We start from the raw sequence: 26,841 nt of genomic DNA, 5'->3' as shown, positions 1-26,841 counted from the left end.
AGATCCTAAAGGTGGACTGTAGTATAGTCAGGGTTAACGTAGTTCTTAAACACCGACTCGCATTTCTGCGGCTGTTATTTATTTCACTCGAGTAATTTTCGGTTTGTCGTGTTTGTAAATAGTAAACAAATACATTTTGTAAATCTGTACATATGTATTTTACAAACGTAAGATACCTGTAGTATCACTGCCATATATGATCTTTCGTTAAGGACCAATAGAGATCATTTCGTTTGGAACAAACATTCCCAAAACAGTCGAAACACTTCGAAGTTTATCAAATCGATTTAGCGTTATATCAGGGGACCAAATTATAAAATATAAACACATTTTTCATTAGTAAGAAATAAATTGTCGAATTCTTACCTGTCAACAATACATAATAACAGTGACATTAAGATGGAAAGCTGCAGCAACGCACTGATGAACCATATTATGGTGATATCCTTCAAAAAATTTTATAAAGTAGAGGAATTAAAAACTAATATACCTACTAATATTTTATTCGATTTATCTATAAATGTATCATACACACAAATATAAGTAATAGCCACAAACGCATTCATAGACTTGCAGAAATAACAAATGTTTACGTTTATCTACCTTTATACTATAAATCCCATTTATTAAAGCCATACCTACTAATTACTGTGTGCCACTAAATTTTCCGTTAATAAGATTTGTCTTTTAAACCTTTTCCATTTTACTTAAAAAATAATAATAACGAGATAAAACAGATTTCAGATGTTATTTAGTTTCCTGCACATTACAGTTTAATATAATTTTTAATAAACTAATAAATCTCTTGATTAAAGCAATTACGAGACAATTGCTCTGGACAAATCCTTATCTAACCAATAAACTAACCATCGGTCTTGATGGTTCAATAACATTGCTTTCTTTTTATACAGTATCACGATTCCATCTGTTTTCTAGAATGTATAAACAGTTCGTATTTCACCAAAATGCAACTAAGACAAGCTATTGCCAGAAGCAACAGCAACCTGCACTAGGGATACGCTGGTGTTGATCTGCACTACAAATGATTATCAAAAAATTGTAATAATATTTAATTTGTTAAAATGATTTTGAAAGAAAGGTTTTTATTTATAAAGAAACTTTTAAAACTTAAATATAATAGATAATTTTAGAGGAAACGAATTAAAATGAAATTTTAAACATTCTTCGTATTACTAAAAAACCACATTTATAGGTCTACTGAATTTTTCCCACCGATTCAAGTTGCGAAATTTGTAGTGAGTTGCGTTTCTCTTAACAAACAATCGACATTATGATAATCAAATTGAAAACGTCCCAAAGAAAACATAGTTATGCAAAGTTTAAAGTGAAGGAACGTTCACAGACTTTTCAAATTTCTTACATGTAATACATTAAAAACATTTGTGGCTGAACGATTAATAGTACATATCTAATACATTAATTTGTTCAAAACCGCTTGCGTGAATGCAAATGTTAATAATTTCACGTAATCATTCATAATGTCCGAAACTTAAATCGAAAACTGAATTTTAACTTTTATGCACTTACCATCGATTCACGCACGAAGTAAATATGAATATGGGTGATATATTTCCACCATTCGTTTTCGAAGTGTTTTCCCTGACTAATAATATAATTCCAATGAGGACCTTCTCCGAGAAGAGGCAGAAGAATTGCGAAGCCCAAAAAGAAGAATATCGGAAGCTGTATATCTGCAACACGAACAAAATATAATACACGAACCAGCGACAGAGACAGTTAAATATTTTACCTGATAACTCGGTTGACTAAAAACATGATATAGTACTTCGCAGAGTTCCGTCCACAATTTCGTCTCAGATACATTACCATAAACCCGCTAGCGAAAAGTGTTATTCATTATTCATTTTAAACAGATGTAAATATTTTTCGAAAAGTGTACTTATTTGTAACATTTAAACTTAAATGATCTCACCTGTAGAAAAAGAATGATTCGATCATAGTCATGCCTTCTTTAACAATGTCGAATAAAACAAGATCCATAAGCTTGAAGATATTGAAATATTTATCTTTAAAATATAATTATTGTTATTCTTATAAAAATGGATAGATATAAAAAATGTTTTGTATTAAATATAAAATTTATAAATTGAAATAAAATATATATTAATTTTAACTAATTGTTCTTAATTGTTCTTAAGCAATTGTTGCAATCATTCCACTTGTATGATGTCGAAAAGAACTTTTTAACAAAATTAGATTTCAGAATATTAAATGATTATATACACTGCAAGCAATTCTCTACGATGAAGAAAAATAGATTAATTTAGTTCAATCATCATTTAAAGTGAAATTATAATGTTCCTAAACCATTACTTTAAAAAAGATTATGTATTTTTATACAAAATCTAAGGATAAACACGGTTCGATTTTTTAGTCGATTGCTTCGTAAGAATTTCGAATTTTTTAGAATCGAATTAAACCAGCATAAGAAAATGAAGGCAACACGTGATAATCGATACATTTGGCTATTCTTGAAAATCCTGATTAAATAATAAGATTGATAAATTGAACTAGTTATCATCAAATAACGCGATTCCAATTTCCCTACCCAATCATTTTCCTCTCAGCAATCGGAAAAGCTTAGTCTGCAAAGTAATTGTGGGTGATTTTTCATTTCGTGTTGCAATACGAATATTTTAAATAAAAGGCAGAATTTGTATGGGAGAAAAATAGTTAGGTCTTTTTTAAGAGAACTTTCTTTAATTATGTTTAGAGATTTTTCTCTTTATCCAATTTCTGTATCTTCACTTTTTAACGTTTCAAATCCATCCTGACTTATTCCTGATCAATATTTCACCGGTAACATTTTTCAATTACAGACCTTTTTGCATTGCGCAAATACTGACTCCCATCTATGTTATACACAAAAGAACATAAACGCTTTCAATAGTAATTTGGTATTCGTGATTCATTGCTGCTATTTTTCCAAATTTTATCCGTTGCTTTCACAAAAATTCATTGTAGGTTTGCCAATTTGATTATTGATTTTCTTCAACAAGGATATTTATTAAATTTTTGCCAAATAAGTAATGTAAATTTTTCTCCAATGAATATTACTCCTTTTTTTAATGGATTGGATCGACGGAATAAGTCAACGCAAAACACGAGCGATCTGCTAAAAAAATCACTTCGGATTGTACCTGTCGAAATTTAGCCCCTACATAACTAATTGCATTTTTAACCCTGCCATTACCTCAGAATTGTAAACATCGAGATGTTTCTTAAGATGCTCAAAAAGATAAAAATCACAGAGTATTATGTTTGCACTATACACAGAACGGCTCCATCCAGTGCTGCATGATAATTCAAGTTTTCATACTGCATGATAAACATTAAGCTAGCTATAATGGTATGACAAAATCACATTGTACCTTCGTAGATGTCTTAAAAAACATTTTGGTGACGTACGTTTTTCAGATGTTAATGAAGTTAAATATGCAGTTATGAACTTTTTCAAATCATTACGTGGAGAACTTTTTCAGAAACGTGCTATTGTTGTTTTTTTCTACTGGAGAAATTGTTTTGAAAAGAGTAGAGTATACGTAGAAAAATAACTTACATTGTGTACTTTCAAAGGACTAATAAAAATTACTAAAGTGATTTGTTATTAAATTTCTATAGAAGACTCCACTTTCTCTTCGAGACTTGCCTGTACCAGTATTTAGTACTGTTGTTTTTTCATGTACTTTTGCTGAAACAGATGTTTTTTCTTTGCAGTATTAAAATGTTGCTCGTATCTTAGCTTTCGGATGCGCATTAAACGATTAAAACGTGTAGACTGCAAGCGTTTTCCTCTTTCCGGCAAGAAATAAACAAAACTTATGGCCATTGTCAAACTCGTGATGATATCGAAATATTCCAGCTTGGAGAAATGGGAGAAAAATGTGAAAAATAAAATTTCGCGAACTGTAACTTTTGCATTATCGTTAAGGCTTATTAGCAAACTAAATACTTTATTAAGCATTACACACAACCTCAATCAGTGGCGTAGCTACGGTTCTCCGGCCTGATGCAGAACCAGGTTTGTGGACCCCGAGAAAAAATTTTCGGCAAACTTGTCCTTTTTCGGTAATGGTAATCGTGAACGTCCAAATGAAAATAAGTAATTTTTTCTATGAATTTTGGTTTTTGAATTTATTTATTCCGTTAAAAACATTGCGTTTAGACGTTCAATTTCTTTCGTTTGATGAATGATGCGTTAGGTATTTTTTTGTTTTGTTTACGTAAACGGACAAATATTTTTGTGTAGTGGTTTATATAGTGTATAACTAGATTACAGTTGAGCTGCTGGATTTCCTGTGTAATAGAGGCCCCAGCTCGAGCATCCAAATGCCAAATTTTGCTTTGTTCTGATTGTCGTGAAAAATTTTTCGGATCTTTTTTCTTGCGATTTTGGGGCCTCCATGGGCCTATCGCTTTCCAGGGGGCCAGTGCGGACCGCACCTACAGCACCCCCTAGCTACGACACTGACCTCAATACTATGCACCTTATTCTGAACTGCTGCTTTCATTCGGTCTTTTAAAAGTAACAACGCAGATATGGATATTAAAGTTTGTCTTCGAGTTTTTTTGTTACTAACATAGACTCGTTGAACAATTTGCAGTGAAATGTAAAGAAGTAACATTTTATGTTGTACTCGATCGATTCTAAACCCAGCTTCCTCCTGTTTGAAATGCTTTTCATTCGAGCTTCTTGTAATTTTCTCAAGTCTGTTTACGACAAACGAGAATTGCATTAAGAATATATTTTTAATGTTTTTACGCTGTATTTTATTTTCTTTCTTTTATATTAAAATTAGAATCAGAAGAGACACAGGAATCCTTTCCTGCCTCAATGCCGTATTGCGCGACAAAAATATTTCTACTAGTAAATATTTCATACTATAGTTACATATCTCCTTTATTATTCCATTGTCAGTTGAGGCATTTTTTATTAGCTATAACGTTTTCTGCTATTATAAAATATAACTTAAAAAAAGTATGGTGATGGGTCAAATTTTGGTCATCCGGGTTTTTTACTTTTCTCAACGTTTTTTAACCTCAGGAGTTGAAATCCCAAACGAATATTTTATAGAAAGTACTCTTTGTATCTGTATGTGTAAAGATGTGTTTGTGTTTGTGTGGGAGACATATATTTTACATTACATCTGAAAACCGGATGAATCAAGTATTTTGAAACGTGGCAGGTTGTTCCTATATACAAAACATCGATGTTCTTACATTTCTTGACAGAGTTTATCAAAGAAATTTCACAAACCAACATATCTTTATCACGAATACAGAAACCCTTTGCAAGTATTTGCAGATTAAAAGTGTTCGAGGTAGCAAAAAACAATGGACAATTTGCAAAAATGGAAAAACACGCCGCAGAAACCATCGAACAGATTGCACGAATGATCATAAAAATCTCACTTTTAACATACAGCAGGGCAGGTAATTTAACTCGTGCTGAATAGAGCGGAGAATTCCCACAATTTACTAAAATGATTTTGCCTAATTACGGAGAGATTAGTGTGTTGTCCTAGAGAAAACTTATTCTATTTTTTATTGTGACATGTGTAAAGTTTCGAACGATAGAAGTTTCGTGATGTTCTGTAATATTTCTGTTGTATCGTACCGTAGTTGCCAAATAAAATAAAAGGAAGCGATACAACTCGGAGAATAAAAAATAGGATAAGACTATAAAATAGCGCTTTATGGGCTTACCATCTCAAGATTCTGATCAAACTATAGCAATTACACGAGAAGTGATAAGTTTCAATGAGACTAAAATTCTGTTTATGATGCATTTTAATAAAAATTTAATTAAGTCCGTCACCTTCCGTTAGGCACAAGTTTCTATAAATACATTCGACGATTCTACAATTGGAGGAGTGCAAACTAGAAGCATATCCTGTACAAAAAATAAAAGTTCAATTTGCAGATGCATGAATGTCGCAAACATTTTCCAGAAAAGCCTGGAAAAGTTGTGGTCTCGACTGTTGATACAAAAATAATAAATGAAAGAGTGTGTGTTACGAAAGGACAATAGCCAATATTTCGAACTCAGCATTACTGTACATTACTGTATACAGTAGATAACGCAGGAATAAATGTGCACACCCACCGACGTTATAAGTATTACGAAGTAATACCCGTGAGGCGGTAGGTCTTCTATCTAATACTTTCTCTTCCTTCCTGTATTCGATGGACGGGCGAATACAGAGAAAAATGTAAGTCTCGTAGCTATTCTGGTTCCCACCGGAATTGTGAAAAATAAGGCAGTGGAAGGCTTGTACAACTCCAAATTATCCCAGTCCTTAGCATTGTGACGATGTGAAAAACGTACTTCCGAGATTACTTTTAATAATGGATAACGTAAAATTTCATCTCGCTGACGATGTTACGTTATACTTGACGGAGCAGTCCATAAATTACAATTACTTACCACCGTATTCATTGCAGCTTAATCCTTTAAAGGAATACTTCACTGCATTTAAAAGCAGATTCTACAATGCATATTATTTATACAACGAAGTCGAACATTGAATTCTATCGTTTTTCCTGCTTATCAGAGTACTCCTCCGGAGAGCATATAATGCATTAGCGTTAGTATAACTTCATCGAACACTAATTGCTGATGTCTCTTTACTGACAGAGTAAGAAAAATCGGTTTATGTAAGGTATGAATGCTTTAATATGAGCGAAACGCTAAATTTTCAAATTAGGAATGATAAAAAACAGAACTTAGTTTGATGTAAACTTGTCTCTTAGATTAATTTACATAAAAAACAGGATAAAAAAATAGGAAAATTGTTGCGACAACTCCATACTAATCTGTCATTCCGTTAAACTGTAGGAATGGTATTTAGTATTCTGTACGGAATACTGAATACCATTCCTACAGTTGATAGTTCTATTTGTTGCCACGACATACGTTGGAGGCAGTGGCGGCCTTAGAGGGTGGCGAGCAGGCCAATCTTCCGGGACCTCGCTCTTGCAGGGGTCTGGCGCAACAACTGGAGTAGAAAAAAGTTGATATTTAAAACTTATTATTTTATCGTTAGCTATTAGTTATAAGCCGCAAACATCAGTTTTAAATCCCTGCGTATATCGTTTAACGCATTTATGTACCTTAGTTTATCATCATTAATAATTTGTTGTCTTTATGATTGTTAACTTTTGTAAATCTTCCAATATAATATTTTAAAACTCTAAATTTATTTATTTATAACTTTTGCATTTCTCCTCAATCATCAGAAATATCTATTTTCAATTCACATACTTTGCACAAAGGACAAGGGCCACGCAAAGATCTGCCCCCGGAGCCTCGCAATGATTAAGGCCGCCGCTGGTTGGAGGATCGTGCCATGTGTTCGATGCTTTTTGCAACGAGCCTTACCGTTTGTGTAATATGTCCATTACTTTTTTCTACCTACAACACTTTTATGAAATTAATCTGCAAATACTTGCAAAGTATTTTTGTATTCGTGATACAGATATGTTCATTTGAAAATTTTCTCAATTTAACTCTTTCGTGAAGCGTGAAAAATATACAAAGGTCAAATGTCATCTCTCTAGTGGGATCATATAAACTAAAATTTTTCCTCGTTATTGGCATTCATAATGAGTTAGAAAACTTACCTCTTTTTCGAAAATACGGTTTCGCCTATTAATTAATGTTCAATTACTCTGTGTAAAAAGTAATTGTAAAATCAGTGACATTCAGCAAAACATTAGTTTAAATTTTTGACACTGCATAAAAAAATCTCTACAGTGATTGTTGTGTATCTTAATTTATGATGCGCAGCAATGAATTAACAAGGTGTGAGATAAGGATTTACAAAATATATGTATATAAAAAGCTTTAATTTCAAAATTATTTGTATATAATTCTTAATAACATGATAATTTTTGTCTTAAATTTTAATAAAATAAATACGGCTGTCATCATTTCTTCTAACGAAAGAAATATAAATATCTATCATTGTATGTTCGTAACAGAATAAAAAACTGGATTAAGGTGGAAATTTCTTATTTCATAAGAGGATACATTTTAAAAAGTCAATTAAAAGTGATAATATAATTACATTTTCCGTATTAACTATGACAATGGACTAATTCAACAATAGAACAATTAAAATTGTGTCATGGTGGCAAGCTTTTTGCATACACTGAGACAAAAATATTTATAAGTATGAAATATTATATCTTACAGTAAAAGAAATATTACCTCCTATTGTGGGAAACAACACTGCTATTCCGCATACATGTCCCAACACCACAATACTTATTAGAAGAAATTTTACCCCGCACATCGACTTTGTACTTTCGTCAAAATTCGCCGAATACAATTTATGTAGAGATTCATAAGGTGAAGCACTGAGAATATACTCGAAAATTTTACCTAAAAAACAGATATTAATAAATTAATATTTAGGTGCAGTTAACTGATGTAAATTTATTTATTGTAAAACTATTTTTATAAATTGTTTTTAATATATTCGAAAATATAAGCATTAAAGATCCTTTCCTTAACTTTAAATAATAATAGAAAAATTCTCGTAGTTAAATATGTTAAAAGTTTGTTTTGATAATCGTAAAGACGTACCTTTACTTGCTATTAAAGGAATGATATCAAGTCTCATTAATATTTCGATTAACGTTGCCAATGCTACCCATGCAATAAAAATGCCGAGTACAATTCTAAATTAAGATAATTAATGTTTTTACATCATTTAACAATGAAATAGTAACTAGTATTATGAAATAGTAACTATTATTGTAACTATATCTGTTTGAGTGTAAAAAATATAAATATCATTTTTGTCTACATAATAACTTAATGAAATTTTAATGTAGCTCTTATTTATAAATGTCTTAAATACTTGCTTAATGAAGCCCTTTTACTTGTGAAGCTCTAGAATGGGTCCGAATCGCCACCGAAATTTGTCTCACAGAAATTGTAGAACTAAACCACCAAAAATCACAAAAACTTCCCGTTTAAAGTTACACAATGATGGGAACTGACGAACATGTAAATTCTATCGGTATCTGAATTCGATTCCGAAACGAACACGGTCGTCAACCTCTCCCGCGTCATGAGCAGTTAAGAGAAAGATTTTACCTTACGAATACTAGGGTTTCTCATTTCCCGGTCTTTTGCTTGTCCCAGGATTCCGGGATAAAAGTGAACTGTTTCTCGGGATAGAATTAATTATTTTTAAGATATATCATTTGATTTCATGATATTTTGTATAAGATAAACTGATAAATGATATCTTTTTAAAGTAATTTAATACGTTCTGCAACTTCGAAAATCATATTAATAATGCTATGTACGATATATATTAAAAATTACCTTTGAATTACGTAGAAATTTTCACAAATAGAAAACATTTATTAAAGTTTGCTGGAAACTGCATACAACAACAAAAAATAACTTTGAATTAGGTTGAAAATTTTTTAAAAAAATGAATTTAGATTAAACTTTTAACTTAGAAAGTAATTCTTGATTTTTTAAATAAAATATAATACAAAATATTGTAAATTTTTATAAAATTTTAAAAAGCAAAAATGGTCAATACTCCAATAATGATCACTCAATCTGATTCTTATTTTAGTAATGAAAAGTCTCGCTACCGAGATTGCCTTTACCGATTCAATTGATGCGATTGGAATCGTGTTTAATGCATTTAAGAGAAGACAAATATTATGTGTTTTTCACCCGTATCCCGAAAGATTTCTAGTTCGTTTTCGAGATTGTAGTACTTCTTTTGTTCTCTAGTATTCTCGATTTGTCTACCTCGACTACTTTAATAAAAACATCATAGCCCAATAATTCGGCAGTTCCTTTGTCTTTAATAATCAGATTATGAAAAAAAACTTCATACTCGCTGACTTCGTACTCGTTTGTGTCCTTGCCCAATTTCCACAACTTGGCGTTACGCAGTCATTGAAGCTACTGCGCATAATTAAAAATTAAGACAGCGTACGGACAATTATTGCAGATATTACTGGTAAAGAATTTTGAGAGTTCTGCCACAAATAAGCTACGTATTGATTATTGACCATTTGTGACGTGCCATAACGAGCAAAAATTAAAAACAAAACTAATAAGTAGGTTTAAAATTAATAAATACAAATCTATTCTGACAGTTTATGAGTTAATTATACTTTCTATTTGCAAAATTTCCTCAACCTTAACGTAAAATAAGAAAAAAGTGAATTTTGAAGAAATTTGCGGGATTTCCCGAGATCAGAAAAACAACCAGGAATCCCGTTTGAGAAACCCAAACGAATACCAACGAAGAGATTTTTACCTTCAATTTACGGTTTCCCAGGAAATGCAATTCCTTGTGCAAAATAACAAAGAATCTCATAATTTCACGAAAGAATTTTTCCTCATTACGAACATATTAGTATGCTCTTGTCACAGAAATTATTCTAATTTTTTAAATTGTGTTGTGTATAAAGTCTAATGTAACAGATGTTTCGTGACGTTTTGTAAAGGTATTTTACGGTATCATACCACGCAGTTCCGAGTAAAGAGAGATACAATTAAAAAAACAGACTGTAAATTATCACTTACTTTATTGATTTTATATAATTGCCGAATAAAGGAATACAGGGAAACCAACAATAATGCTATAAAGGTAAACCTTCAACACAATACGTTTGCAAAGCTCTGGTTGCAAACAGAAAACGAGAGATACAAGAGGCTTTGAGAAACCTTAGTGATGCAATAAAGGCAAAATGCAACCAGAAAATAATAATTTGCTTAAGAGGAAATCGACAGACATGGTAAAATAACACTGAAAGCTGGACAATTACGCAATGTGGATAACTCGTTACCTAAGAAGCCACATAAAATCTGACAGAAGATTTGAAAGATGGGGGAAATCGGAAATTGCACAGTGAAAAAAGGCGTTATAGAAAATTGAAAAAAATGCTAATATCAGGAATGTCACTGTAAATGTAAAGAAAAATCGTATTATCTGTTCGAAGAATGACCTTGTTTGGTTCGGAAAACCCATGTTTCCGAACCATTCAAAATCACTATCTAAAGATTTGATAAAATTGTTTTTTTGAAAACAGGAGAAGAAATAAGACAAAAATACACGCTTTCACAATGTTCTAGAAAAGAATGTGGATTTCATTTTAGACTAAAAAGTCGTTCAATGATCAGGTTTGAATTAGAGCAAGAGAAAGAAATTCGTTCTTATCACTATAAATAAAGGAAAAAAACAACATAATAAGATATCTATTAAGACATTCAGGTAAAATGAAAATATTATTTCAGTGAATGATGAAAGGAAAAATGTTGGAGGTCGATCTAGAATGAAATATACCCAATTCCGTTTTTACACGGTTTTCATTTAACACGGTCTGAGAAACAACGATTCCGTTTTTATACGATTTCATTCGATTTAGCATGATTAAAAAAAAGCTATTTGATTGAAATTTTAAAGAAATTTATTTTTATTAACCGTAATCTTTTAGAAATTTTCTTCTATCTGTTACTGTACTGTATTTATAAAATAGTTAGGAAATTCCCCTTTCTAATTTATTTTTATAGCAGCTTAAGTATACTGAACTGTATTTTTTAATTTTTAATATTTTCTTAAGTACAACAAGAAAAATTATTAATTAATAATAAAACTATTTTATTTTTTCTTTTCACAATACGATTTCATTACATTCCGCGATTGTCCAATGTCCTTGAGACGCATGCGCCACGAATTCAAATTTAACCGACGATCTCTTATCGGCAGTGCTGGTTACCAGTTCAAATCGACCAATCATGTTCCTTACATGATATCACCGTGACACTGGACTAATCCATTAACACCTGCAACTAATTTCAAAAGTTGGAGAAGTCTTTTGTTTAGTTTCAATAAAATTGGACGTGTTCTTATATAAGCTGTTGACTAAGTAACATAAAAAAAAGTTTAAATCGATAAGAATACGGGTAAGCCATATTTATATACAGTACATACAGTATACATATTCGAACTTATTGATATCTTTATTAAATTTTAGGGCCCTAAGAAAAATGTCATTTTACTTTAACTATTTTTTACAGGGTTGAAGGATATGGAACTAATCCCCTTTTTTCTTATGTACTTCGTGTCTTTTTTTACACGGTTTTGTCTGGAACGATACGTTTCAGACAAAACCGTGTAAAAAAAGAATTGGGTGTATAGTAAAAGGCAGAACACATTACACGATTATGTTCACCATTTCTGTGAATAAAGAGAAAAAAAAAGAAGCAAAAGCAGTTGGTGATTTAAACCGGAATATTGAAAATACAGAAATCAAGACAAACGATATGAATTGAAGATGAAAATGAATTTCTCTTTAATATCATGTAATGTGATTCAAAATAAAACAGATTTAATTGGCTATTTTCTTTGTTAAACTTATTTTCTGTCATAAAATTATTGGTTAAAATTATTTTTAATCAATTTATTATCGGTTATCAAAAAAGTATATTATTCATATTTTATATTGCATCATCAATTTGTTCAACTTTTAATTAAGCTGAAGTTGTCAAGAAAATTTAATCGATTTAAATTATCTCAAAATTCATCTAAAAGAAAATAAGCATTTGGAACACTTTCTTTCCCAAAATCCAACATGGAGGCGATCCCAACAAGAAAATATTTTAATCTTAATCTTAAAGTATTAAGATCGGTAATAAAATATAAATATATTAAAGTTAGACGGCTAAAACGTAATTAAAAGAAATTCAAAGTTCAAAAAGAAAGATTATTTAAATGATAAAGATGAAAATATTAATTACAAAGAGTTAAAGAATTACACAACTACAAAAATTAAATAAATTAATTAAAACTAAAAAGGAGCTCATCCTAAATAGCAGTAATGACCGTACATCTAAAATAAACATTCAACTTAAAACCCATAAAGTTAGGATCATAATAAACTTTAAATATGCAATAGCATATAAACTAGAAGAATTTTTAAAGCAAAGACTTAAATAACATCAAAATTCTAGATTCGCCATATATAGTACAGATGAGCATTTGAAAGACATTAAGGATTTAAATATAAAAAATACATTTAAAATCGCTGGTTTAGATATTGTTGATATGCACCCCTAGATGGCATGGGAAATTGTTGAAGAAAAATTAAAACAAATTAATGTAGACCGTTTTTCACGATCATTGTTTATCGAATAATTGTAACATAGATAACACTAATGCAAAAATTTTACATAAAGAACAAAACACATAATTATAGCAGGAAATTTAAGGAAAGTTTTGAAATCTTAAACGCCAAAAATTGTAATAAGATAGGTTGTTCTCTGTAAATTTCTTATAAATATAAAGAATATGAAGTTAGATTATAATTTTGTAAAAGAGAGTGTAAAAATTTATCTAGGCCAGCGCTCTCCAACTTATCATAGCCCGCGGGCCATATTTTCTTCACCAAACATTTCGAGGGCCAAGAAGGTTGATAAATGAAAAGTCAGTTTATGTTAATTTAAAAAAATATTTTATTTATACTAAAAAGAAAACTTTAAAATATTCGTAATATATTAATGAGAACATTGTGGCTGTAATTGTTTTGCAACAATATCTTTTATGTCCGCATCAATATTTCTTGCGGCAAATGTAATTATATCTTCAAGAGCGGAATCTTTCAAACTGTTTCTATATTTTGACTTTATATATTTCATATCGGAGTATGCACGCTCGCAGATATACGTACTTCCGAACATTGATACAATTTGAAGTCCAAAATCTCTCAATTTTTCATGTTTCTCTTTATCTAAAAATTTGAATATTTCTATTCCAGTTACTCCACGAGATGTAAAAAATAGGTCAGCCTGCAGGTCGCATAATTCTATTTGATATTTAAGATCAACGGAGTTAATATCAATATTAATTGGATCATAAAATAAATCAATAGACGGTTTAAGTTCATCAAATTGAGAAAATCTTTCATTGAAATCTGTAATTAGCATATCCAATTTTTATAGAAATATTTTAAAATTCACTTCTATATTACATTCTTTCATTTCTTCGTAGATCTCTTTGCAAGATTCAAAATGAAATAAATTATTTTGCTCCAAATTAAACCTTAACAATTTTAATTTGTTTCTAAATCCAGTAACATATTTATAAAGGCAACACACATTTTGATCTTGTCCTTGCAAGGATTTATTCAAAATATTTAAATAATTTGTAATGTCCGTTAAAAAAGCGAGCGAATAAATAAAATTTTTATCAACTAAATTTGCTGTCAAATTTTCATCGACGGCAATTTCTATGAGGAAAAGATGAACTTCTTTTCGAAGTGTAAAGAATCTCCTCGAGCACTTTCCAGCACTTAACCAACGAACGTTACTATATAAAAGCAGATCTCCATACTCGGTTTCCAATTCATCCAAAAATGTTTTAAATTTTCGGTCTGTAAGAGAACGATTTCCGCCGCGAATGAAATTAGTAATTTTGCAAACCTTGTCCATTACGTCTTTTAGTTGTAGGGATAAACCACATAATGCCTCCTGATGGATAATACAGTGTAACATACGACGTGTTATTCCTTCTTTTTGCAAAAGTCCCGCGAGCCCAATATTTTTGCCCCGTCATAGCTCTAGCATCGTCGGTTACAATAGCAGTGCATTTGTCAAATCCGCTATACTGCTCTACTGCACATTTTAATCGTTTGTAAATATCTTCACCTTTTATTGTTCCGTGTAATGATTGTAATGTTAAAAGTTCTGAATAATTATAGTTTTCATTTACAGTTCTTATAAAGATAAGCATTTGTCTTGTATCGGAAATGTCTGCGCTTTCGTCCAATGCTACCGAAAAATAGCAGCAACTGTTGATTAGGTTTTCTAATTTATTAGTGACACGCATGCTAATCTCGTTTACACGTCGGCTTACGGTCTGGTGAGAAAGTGATACTGTTTGTAATTTTCTTACCATTTCGTTGTCATTAAATGCTTGAGCCATTTTTATGGCACATTTTTTAATTAATTCTCCATCCAAAAATGGCCTCTTTGCCTTTACTATTTCTAAACAAACTTTAAACGATGCAGCTACAGATGCTTTTTGAAATTTTGGTTCTTGATTAAAATAATTCGTTTGATGATCCAGCTGCTTTTTAATTTTTTTCACTAGTGGTATTTTCGTGTCTCGCGTGTACGAATGATACTTTTTTTCATGCATGGAAAGATAATGGCGCTTCAAGTTATATTCTTTACACACAGCTATGATTTGTAGAACATTCCAAACACTGTGGTTTACCATTTTTGTTCAGAATAAATAAATAATCTATCTCCCAGCGATCTTGAAATTCTCGATTTTCGAGGTGTATTTTTCTTTTATTAGTAGCACTCATATTCAGTAATTATTTTGATAAATACATGAATATGAAATTAAGTTAATAATATTATAACACAGTCACCCCTCAACAAATTCTACACAAGACTGCACTCGCACCATTGCATGAATCAACCAAATAGCGCATGGTAGTGTGCGCATCACGTGCGCCAACCATAGATAAACAACAACCAACCACAAATATAATATGTGGCGCCAACGTTGAGCCAACCATCATCAGACGTTAAACGGATTGCTGCTGTATTCAGCCAGGTTAAGTGAAGTTACGCAAACTAAATAGTACCTACTTTATGTCGTGGCTATAATTTGGCTATAGGAGGGCGGCGGGCACATCTCTGCGCTGAGAGGGCGCTTTTGTACCATTGAACCACGAGGTGTGCTTGTTACCTTTCATGTCGAGCTGGTGAAACCTTTATAGTTGACAATAAAGTTGTTATGTTGTTAAACGATTAGATTAATTGAGAACATAGATATCCTAGCATGCGACATTAACGTAACAAAGGGTTATGGGCCCAGGAAGAAAATTCCAGCGTTGATGCAACTGGATTGAACGACCAGCCACGGTAAGCCTAAATTTGCTATCCTAGAAACCGAACCTTTATAACGAATAGAATGGCCGAAATAGGACATGGTCAGTTACCGAAGTTTACGGGTAACAATTTCACAAGCTGGAAGTACCGTATAATGGCCATCCTAGAAAGTAGAGATCTGGGAAATCTGTTAATAGACGACCCACCTACGGATCCCGCCGAAGAGGCGAAATGGAAAAAAACGGACTCACAGGCCAGAGGCATTTTAACATGCGCGATGGATGACACACAAGTGGCCCTTATCTTAACGTGTAGAACGGCAAAACAAATTTGGACCCACTTAAGAGAAAGATATGAAGGGGACCTAAGGAAACAAGCGATAGAGGCCAGAAACAATGTGGCGAGATTAGTAATGAATCGTGACGAGACATGGAGAGATTATCTATTAAGAGGAGAAAAACTTCTAGAGAGTGCTAGGATAATGGGAGCTCAAATAGAAGACGACGAATTTATCACCGCACTATTGAAAGGTTTACCGCAAAAGTACAACCTAATAGCCATGCAATTCGACAACTTAAAGGACCCCAAGATCTCCGATGTGAGAAAAACCTTTGAAAGATATGAAGAAAGAAATGGGCCCGAACAGAGGGAAAACCTCGCAGCCTACAGAGCATATCACCCACCGAATTATAAAACCCCAAAAGACAATGCACAAAGAAAATCTCGAACAAGGGAAATGCTATGCTACATCTGCCGTAAACCAAATCACAAGGCAATTGAATGTTGGTTGAACCCGATTAACAAAGCAAGGAATAGAGACAAACGAGATAACTACTTCGATCTCGATAACCGAAGATCAAATTTCAAAACTTCTAAAATAGCTTGGGAAAACTCAGCTAGAGAGGACGATAACCGACAGAGAAAGGGAAAATCAGCTAACGAGGATAACAACCGACAGAGATTAATGACTTTAAACACAAACGGTGAGCCAGATACATGCTGGATCATAGACAGTGGGGCGACCAGTCACATGACCCCAAATCGCCAATGGTTAGAGAACATGAGTGAAGACAGAAAAACAATCACCATGGCCGATAATAATGTCATATACTCAGAAGGCATAGGAGTCGCAGAAATAAGAGACGAAAACTCTAATAGATTACTTCTTGAAGACGTACTATACACCCCAGATCTGAGCAACAATTTAATTTCTGTAAACAAACTGGCAAAGGAAGGAATCAAGATAATCTTCGACGCCGAGAATTGTAAAATACTTGACGAAAGAGGAAATGTCATCATGTTGGGCAAGAAGTGGAAAGACCTATACACTGTTAGACTCAGGACCCCCAGCCACGAATACAGTATGAAATCCCACCATAATGACTGGGAGACCTGGCATAAGCGTCTCTGCCATATCAACGGAAATTACATGAACATTTTAGCCAAGAACGAGATGGTACACAAATTCCCACTCGTACCACAATCCAACACACCGGTATGCGATACCTGCATTCGAGCGAAGTTCACCAGGAAGCCCTTTAAGCCAGTGATCACAAAACAATCAAAAAATCCTCTCGATCTCCTACATCTTGACTTAGTCGGACCCTTTAGAGATGAATCAATGGGAGGAGCAAAGTACGTACTCACCATTGTGGACGATTACTCAAGAAAACTTTTCACCAAATTCTTAAGAGCCAAATCCGAAACGCCGGAAGAAATCATAGACTTCATAAAAAACGTCGAAAACGCAACTTCGAGAAAGGTCAAACAAATCAGATCTGATAACGGGGGAGAATTCCTTAACGAAAACCTAAGGACATTTTTAAAGGATAAGGGTATTAACCACCAACTGACTAATTACTACTCCCCTGCTCAAAACGGCGTGGCAGAAAAGGCCAACAGAACTCTTATCGAGGGTACCACAGCGCTACTAATAGAAGCGGAACTGCCAAAAAACTTCTGGGCTGAGGCAATGAATTGCTTCACTTATGTACGCAACCGGACACCCACCCAGAACGACATGAAGAGGACCCCCGAGGAATTGTTCTCTGGTAGAAAACCCACTGTAGGACACTTGAAAGTATTCGGCTGTAAAGCATATTATTGGATTCCCAAGATGAAGAGAAGTAAACTTGACTCAAAGGCGGAACTAGGAATCTTTGTGGGATACTCATCCTGTAGGAAAGCCTACCGAATATTCGACCCTACCACTACGACCGTAATCGAGTCACGTGATGTAAAATTTCTAGAAAACCAAAAGGGCAAAGACCTCCAAAAACAAGCGAATCCAACGCAGGACTATACCCTAGTCGATATAGAGAGACAGGGCACCGATTCAACTTCTACAGCTCAGGACATAGAGGATACAGAAGTCACAAATCCTGATAACGAAATCGAGACAGATTACGACCAAAATGAACTTATAGAGGAAACCCACTCTCCAATTGAAGGGAAAAGACCTAGACCACCTCTAAATTTTTACTATGAACCACCTCTAAGTGACTCCGATGTCGAAGAAGACATACCAGAGGACACAAACGATCCAACATATCGACCCAACAACAGAGTCCTGTTATCAGAAAGCAAAGTCATAATCCCGAACAGTTACGAGGAAGCAATGAACCTACCGAGCAAGGACAAATGGATTGAAGCCATGCAAAAAGAGATGCAATCATTAAAGGCTCACAATGTATGGGAAACTGTAACCCTACCAGAGGGAATAAAACCGTTAAAATGCAAATGGGTATACAACATCAAGCTCGACCCCTTGACCTCATGCACAAAATACAAGGCCAGACTAGTAGCCACGGGATGCTCCCAAAAGTACGGAATTGACTTCCACGAGACGTTCTCACCCGTTATGAAAGCGGATAGTCTTAGAGGACTTTTGATATACGCTGCTATGCACAACTATGACGTCAACCACCTAGACATAGAAACGGCATATCTGTACGGAAGGTTAGACGAAACAATATATATGGAACAACCCAAGGGATACGTAGAAAATACGAAAATCCAAAGGCAAGTATGCAAATTGAATCAAGCCATATATGGATTAAAGCAGAGTGGCCGAATCTGGTATCAAACACTCAACAAATATCTAATAGAGATCGGCGCAAAGAACTTTCAAACTGACAAGTGTGTGTACATCTATAAACTAGGCACTAGAAAAGTTATCCTGGGAATACATGTAGATGATATAATAACTATATCTACTGACAGGAAGATCTTACAGGAACTACTAGAAAAACTACGAAGAAAATTCAAGGTCAAAGAAAGTCCAGACACGAAGAATATTCTAGGCATGGAAATAATAAAAGGAAAAGGAGAGGTAGTAATCAAACAACAAAATTACGTAAAGTGCATACTAGAGAAATACTCAATGCAAGACTGCAAGCCAAGAAGTACCCCACTTGATCCAGACGTTAAACTGGAAAAATATAACGACTCAAAACCGTGCGATCAGAAGTTATATCAAGAAATGCTAGGCTCGTTGATGTTCCTGGCAACGCGCACGAGACCCGATATAGCGTGTGCAGTAACCCTGCTCTCAAAATATACCAAAGATCCAAGAAACATTCACCTGACTGCATTAAAGGGCGTACTCAGATATCTAAACGGAACACAATCGACGGGACTGCGCTTCACACCAGACAGACTAGATGTCAAGGGCCTCTCTGACGCCAGCTGGAGAACCCCCCCAGAAAAGAGTATAACGGGATACGTATACTCGATAGGAAAGAACATATTAAGTTGGACTTCGAAGCAGCAACCCGTTACCCCTCTTTCGACTTGCGACGCCGAACTATACGCTTTAGGAAGCTGCGCCAAAAAAGGGATTTGGATTAAATTCTTTCTGGAAGAACTGTTTGGGAAATTGGGAATAATCCAATTGCTATGTGACAACCAATCTGCGATCTCCATAGCAAAGTCAGGCTACACGAGTAACAACTCAAACCATTTAATTAGACTGGCGTCATATCTAAGTCAACAGATAGAAGGAGGAACATTTCAACTTAAACATATAAAGACCGAAGAAAACGTAGCCGACGCCTTCACAAAACCGTTAAGCCGACCGAAGTTAAATCTGTTCGTCAAAGACAATTTTTTGTATATGTGAACGCCGCACCCAATCCATGGCCAAATTAGGCAGGGAATCTGTCGTGGCTATAATTTGGCTATAGGAGGGCGGCGGGCACATCTCTGCGCTGAGAGGGCGCTTTTGTACCATTGAACCACGAGGTGTGCTTGTTACCTTTCATGTAGAGCTGGTGAATTCTTTATAGTTGACAATAAAGTTGTTATGTTGTTAAACGACTAGATTAATTGAGAATATAGATATTCTAGCATGCGACATTAACGTAACACTTTAAATTCAAATTAGATTTAAATTTTCACATAGTAAAATAATTTTAATATTAATAATAATAATTCAGTAACAAATTTATTCACAGTAAACTGCACTCGCGGGCCGTAAAATTAATTTGACGGGCCGCCAGTTGGAGAGCCCTGATCTAGGCAGATGTAAGAAACTGCATTACTTTTATACATGTGTACGCCTTTCAAGTTTGTAATGGGACGTCTCGCAAATGAATTTATACATTTAGATATATTTTTGTACAAAAAGCTTGGTGTATGACGTTACTTTGTTAAAAAATTTAATGTACACCCTTTTTAATATTTAGTTGGCTGATGAGGAGCAGTGTGAGCCCGAAACGTGTAGTAATACTCGTATCAACTGAATAAAAATGAAAAAACGCCAAGTGTTTTAGTAGCAGCACATTTTTGTGTTTGAGAGCCAAAGCAATTATAAAACACGATTTCGGAAAATAAGTTGAAGTTATGTTCATACATGTGACGTTCTTAATTTATTATAATTAGTTTAATAAAAATTTACTTACAACGATATCAATTGCCCGTTACTGTATTCAATGCGTTCATCTTTGATTTTGCAATATTCAACATTCGAGTCTACCGCTGTCCCTAATACTAAAAAATAAAGAACGTAGTTAAACACTTATATAAGTTCATAAATTAACTTTTCGGAAATGAAAATTTAATTTACAGCTTATATTATATTTAATTTATCAAATAAAATGGCATTCAAAATGCGTTTCTTTCCCCCTCGGCTGTCTGAAGGATAAAGATTAAATTATTGTAAAATCGAATTTATCTAACGGAAGGACAAGCATTTGAAAGAAAGCCGATCTCTCAAAACGGTGCTTCCCTACATCGCAAGGAATTTCAATAGGAACTTTCTACTCTATTTACGTCTGAAATGACTGACGAGACGTCAGTCAATTCTTTACGAAGTCGTAACAGAATCTGTCATTGTCAGCATTTCACGTATTACAGTTACTACTTCTTTATAAAAGTAGTATAAAAATAGCTACTTTTTCACTTTATACAAATGACTCTTGCTAATCCTAACTAGTTATTATAAAGAGTTCAAGGGTTACTGAATTGTAATTTTAACAATTTTTATACTGAATTCGGTATTTCTATCGACATTAAAATACATTGTATATAAAAATAATAAATTTACAAAGTTATTATGGTTTTTTAGTGTGATTTTGTTTTGTATTTGGCTAAATATATCGATCAGAATTGATTCAATTCCAAAGGAGAATTGGTTAAAGCGTGTTCGAATTTACGAGAGTATTTCGTATAATTACAAAATATCAAACGACTTACTCCAATTCCCAACGTTTTTTAAGTCTTCGTTACTACATGTACTCGGAATGCACACATCCAAACGTATTCCCATCTTCATTTTGGCTACATCTACATTCAAGTAGTCATCGAACTTCATTGGTTTCTAAAAAATTAATTAATTCAGTATGAAAATTTCTTAGGAATTATTTTATATACAACTTTGTTGTATAAATAAATTCAACTGGCAAATTACACCAACTGTATTAATCCATCGAAAAATTTCTTCTTAAAGTTTAATACTTACAACAATCTCTTTTGCTATTTTAATTAATGAATTATTTTCGAACTTATGAATTGATTTCGTAATACGTTTTAGTGATTCATCTATTCCAATTGTCAGGGCACAGTATTTGCCTCGAACCTGTTCACTTCGTTTACCGCTAATTTCTTCTTCATTTTGAGGAATTTCTATGCTCAAACACTGGTCATAATCCCCTGCTAGCCACTGTGTCATTCCTAACATTCCTGCCGGAAGTTTTCCGAAAGAATCAATCACTGAAAAAAGCAAATACATAAAATTAACGCTATCTTTATGTATTACGTGTTTGATAAACCAAATCGAAAGAGAAAATAATTATACTTTCTCGGGCAGATTCACAGTACAGAGATTCTTCGATACACGTGGTTAATTACTACCACACAAATAGCGCGCAAACGAAACCGCAAACGTAGGTGCTAACAATAAACCTCTATAACCGAAACTTGTACATTTAAAATTGATTGGAAAAAGCGGAAACGATGACTACCAAAGATTTACTACAAAATACAGTGTAGATTCACAAGTAAATCAAGTTTTAAAAACATGGCAAACATATTTATCAAAAGAAATCCTCACTGTTGGAACAAACGGACATATCATTCGAAACTTTTGTTCGTTTGTTCCAACGATTTGAAAATATTTTGAACGTTTTGTGAGATAAATACTTTAGGAGGGACTGGCAGGTGGTGACAGCAACTCTCCTAAAAAAGTAAACCTTGATTAAAAATCTTAACCTACAGGTTGGAGGTTGAGATGTGGGCCCAGCTCTCCCATTCTACAAAAAAAAAATAAATAAATAAACGTAGAAGCTCAGAAGCCCAACACAAATAAGCCGGCTGGATATTTGGGACGACAGCAAAGGCTACGGAAAAAAACAATGATTATAGGAACATGGAATGTGCAAAGTATTAATAATAAAAAGAGACTAATTATGTCGGAATGAAACAAAATACAACAGGATATTATGTATTAACAGAAACCAAAAAGAAGGAACAGGTAGTGGTAATAGAGGATAAATATCTACATTTTTACAGTGGAGTGCCAAAAGATACTGGATCAGAAAAAGCAGTTTCTGTTCTGATATAGAGGAAATGGAAGGAAAGTGTTACTTCTTGGGAAGCATTAAATGAAAATATCATTACAAATAATTTAACGCTATTTGATAGAAATATTACAATTTTGGAAATGTATGCTTTAAATGACAGTTAAAATAAATTAGGTAAAGATAAATTTTTTGAGAAATTAAATATTAAAATAAATAATATTGGCAACAATAGAGAAATTGTAATGGCAGGTGATTTTAATGGCCGAATTGGTAAAAAGCGTAAGAACCAAATAGTTGGACCTTTGGAGAGGATACAATAATTGATAATTTGAAAGATTAATTGAACTGTGCATGCAAAACTCATTAAAAATAACAAATGGTTATTTCTAGCATAAAGATATATGTGAAAATTCGAACCCGCCGGAACCATGCCGTTAATAATAAAATTATTTTATTACTTGGTTCCCACAGAGAAAATATGAATCAGGAGGAACAAGAGTCGAAAAACGCGGGTTGGTAAAACTGGAACTTGTGACCGAGAGAATAAAAAGGCGACGACAGAGAAAAGGGGGGTCGGTTACGTTTGTCTTTTAGACTGTGCGTGTGCGGACACAATCGAGGGGAACCGCCTAAAATCAACGGAATAGTGTCGACTACGAGGACCGACCCGGATCACGAGGTATGACCCGAATTTATGTAAACTCTCCCTCCGCGAATCCGGAAAGAGGCGACCGTCGCACGCCCCTTCTGTAATTATCTTGCTAGCTTAAATAAATTTTTGTTGTTGTTATTATCCGTTGGCTATGTCTTTTATTCGGGTATCGTCTCTGCCGCTCTATCGTCGGACCCATCCACTTCCTCCACTCGCCTAAAAACGCGTAACGCGTAACACTTCAGAACCGCCATCTTGACGTGGGCAGGTCTAACGGACCTGTGAGCCGAAAAAAGGAGGAACGAGACTCCGTCCGCCTCCCGGCGCCCACATATATATAAACACACTCGACATCAAGACAAAATTCAAAATCAATATTGGACTATATCATTGTGAAACAGAATACTGCACTATTAGTCCAAGATGTCAGAGTTTTTAGCGGGATTGATTGTGGAAGTGATCATTATGTGATTAACAGTAAAATAAATTTTCTGTACTTTAAAGTTGACACTAGTATCAATAATGAGTTATAAGGGACAGAATTACAAATTCCAAGATATAATCTACTCTCTTTACAAAGTGAAAGTACTCAACTATTGTACCAGAAACGACTAGATGATAAATTAGAGGAAACTAACTTTGATACAGTACAAGAACAATACAATCATATAGTGCAGAGTATACATCAATCGGCTAAAGAAGCATTAGGAGAAGTTAAAAATCAGGAACATCAGAAAATGTGGGAGACTATACGATTTTGTTGAACAAATGATTAAACTGTTGTTTTGTCATTTTTTCCTAGGTAAGTCTAGTTTATAATTATGTCCCAGGCTCGGAAGAGGAAGACCTTTTCTCCAACCGTTCCTGAAAGATCAATAGCTAGGTTTAGAGGTGAGAATCCTTCTGGTGAAGGGAATGTTGCGAATTTATCACTGGACTCAAATTTTCATGTGGCAGACTGAGTTATGTTTCTATTGCGATTGCATGTTTCGTTGAATGGTAAGCTTGATGAATTTATCAGAAGATTGGATCACTTGACAGAGTGGATCAAGAATGTAGATGAGGCCTTCATTGATTTCGAAGTGGGTTGGGGAAAGTTGAGTCAAAGGTTGGAGGGGATGTAATTAATGTCGGGCATTCGCTGGATACGGATAAAATTTTTACGAAATTGACTTCTTTTGAGAGGAGACTGGATGCCGTGGATGATCAGAGAACGATGAATAATGTGTTATCCAGAGATTGCGAGAGAAGAAAGAGGAGTCGTCTTTAGAAATATTTGATACTGTTAATTCTTTTGCGGTTAATACTTTGAATTTATCCTCGTTGCATATTGTTAACGCGCATCGGGTTGAGAAGAGAGTTGGAGATAAACCCAGACCATTGATTTGTCAATTTGGTTTTTTTAGTGACAAATTACTGTTTTAAAAGGCTGTATTTGAGAGTCGAAATCTTAGTGTCGCTGTGTATGACGATTTCTCTAAACGTATAAGGGAATTTAGATACAACCTAATGGTATTTAAGAAGAAAAAAAGGGTAGAAGGTGCAAGAAGTGTTCACTTAAGTTATGATAAGTTATTGGTAGATGAAGTTCAGTATAAAGTTGATGAAGTATGAGCAAGGTGGTACCGATCTGATAGCAACCATTAATAACATCTGTGTTTTCTATCATGGCGTGGAATCGTGCTGGGTTTGGTAATAAACCGCGGTTTTTTTGGTGTTATTTATTGAAGTATGATGTTTTCTTTTTATCGGAAACTTGGTTTATTAAAGGCGGGAGTAGATGAGAATGTATTGTTGTTGATGCTCTCAGAGGTTCACAGTAGAGTCACAGTACGGTTCACACCTATAATTGGTTGGTTGCTTTGTATGAAATCTTTTTTGAAACTTAATATTATTTATAGAGATAGTTATATTGTATTGATTAATATTTTGCTACCATTTGGGAAGTTTAATGTTTGTTTTGTTTTTATGCAGGAACAAAGGTGGCAAGAAATTTTTGATACATTGTTCAGGTTTGAGGTCAACGATTCGAATTCAATTTGGTTGGGTAACTTTAATGCACGGACCGGTGACCATAATGTGATTTCGACAAGTATATATGATAGTTGTGGTATTCTTGCTAAAAGAGAAGTAGAACCTCCAAGGATGTAAGTATGAATGTGAGAGGATGAAAAGTTTTTGGGTATTGTGTGGATAATGATCTAATAATTCTAAATGGTAGCGCTTGTTACATTACAGCACGGAGAAACTAGGTTCAAAATTCAAATGTAACGAACGTTGAAAATGAGTGAGAAAACCTTTCAAGCAGAAGCGTTACAAGAAAACGGTCTCTTAAGGACCTTTTTTTTTCGTAACGCTTCCAAAAATGTATGGGCTACTTTACATACATAGCCATCTATGGCCTGCACAAATTTCATGAATTATTTTTGCCGCGAAACTTTTTACGACGATTTATTAACTAGCTAATTAATTGCGCTATTGTTTTTTATGGGAATTTTTTATCAAATTAATTAAATCGTTCCAAACTTCTATTGGACCGATTTGACGTGGGTAAAATTTTTTAAACACTATTGGATGTTTTCTATGACATCAGCAGTTCGTTTTTAATTTTTATTCAGTAGAAGTTTTATATATTACCTTTTAACGGTTCCCCGGGGCACGGTTTATAAGGAACTTTCATCCGCGTTATACGAGGCATACCTGTGTATATAAATCCTACCTTAAGTTCTAATAATTGAAAACATTGAAGATCACTTACTTCGAAGAGGCCACTCTTTCAGTTTCATCAGGTCTTTCAGGAAGAGAGTGGAAGACTTCACGCAAGGTGCAGATACGTTCACTTCTTCAAAAATTCTCATCAGGTAAGGAAGACTCTGCTTTAAAACAGACTTCAAAGCGGTTTTGATTCGCATCTCTGCAGTTTCTAACATCCTCGACGTTTGTTCGAAATCATCGCCGTCCTCGGGATTTGTATTGTTGCACTTCGCGTAACACGAGAATATCGTCAAGAGTAAGAAGAAACTAAAAATCCTTTCGTACTTCATTTTCGGAGCTTTCTCTGTCTCGATGAACAACTTGGAAGTGACCTTGCATTTACTCTCGTGACAGAATTTATTAAATTGCGTTTCCCGATTAAAAAAACTGACTTATCGATGAGAACTACTTTTTGGAACTTATATAAAATGATTTGTTTTCTAAAATACAAATTACCAGGTAAGTTTTAGACGTTTTAATTATTCTTG

The 26,841-nt window shown here is 33.8% G+C and overlaps 1 protein-coding gene across 1 annotated transcript; it reads right to left on the bottom strand.

The window, feature by feature from the left end:
* Positions 1–1,767: 1,767 nt before the first annotated feature.
* On the bottom strand, positions 1,768–26,694 carry LOC136975844 (nose resistant to fluoxetine protein 6-like). Its single transcript, XM_067270986.1, has 8 exons — positions 26,358–26,694; positions 21,888–22,138; positions 21,623–21,746; positions 20,830–20,917; positions 8,633–8,727; positions 8,255–8,428; positions 1,955–2,048; positions 1,768–1,858 (listed from the first exon to the last, which is right to left on the bottom strand). Exons 1-8 carry the CDS (start codon positions 26,641–26,643, stop codon positions 1,768–1,770), a joined length of 1,203 nt encoding a protein of 400 aa, XP_067127087.1. The 5' UTR covers positions 26,644–26,694.
* Between the last annotated feature and the right edge of the window lie 147 nt (positions 26,695–26,841).

Source organism: Centruroides vittatus, unplaced genomic scaffold (genome assembly GCF_030686945.1).
Source record: "Centruroides vittatus isolate TY-2023 unplaced genomic scaffold, ASM3068694v2 contig_390, whole genome shotgun sequence".
NCBI classification, from domain to species: Eukaryota; Metazoa; Arthropoda; class Arachnida; order Scorpiones; family Buthidae; genus Centruroides; species Centruroides vittatus.
Note: the sequence above shows the minus strand (reverse complement) of the source record. Positions and strands in the feature narration are given on the sequence as shown.

Bases quoted from the DNA above. Each gene is read 5' to 3' on its own strand.
- LOC136975844 (XM_067270986.1), bottom strand. From the start codon at position 26,643: ATGAAGTACGAAAGGATTTTTAGTTTCTTCTTACTCTTGACGATATTC. The intron at 8,429-8,632 runs GTACGTCTTTAC...TCTGTTTTTTAG, and splicing joins TCCTTTAATAGCAAGTAAAG to GTAAAATTTTCGAGTATATT. The intron at 1,859-1,954 runs GTGAGATCATTT...ACTTTTCGCTAG, and splicing joins GAATCATTCTTTTTCTACAG to CGGGTTTATGGTAATGTATC.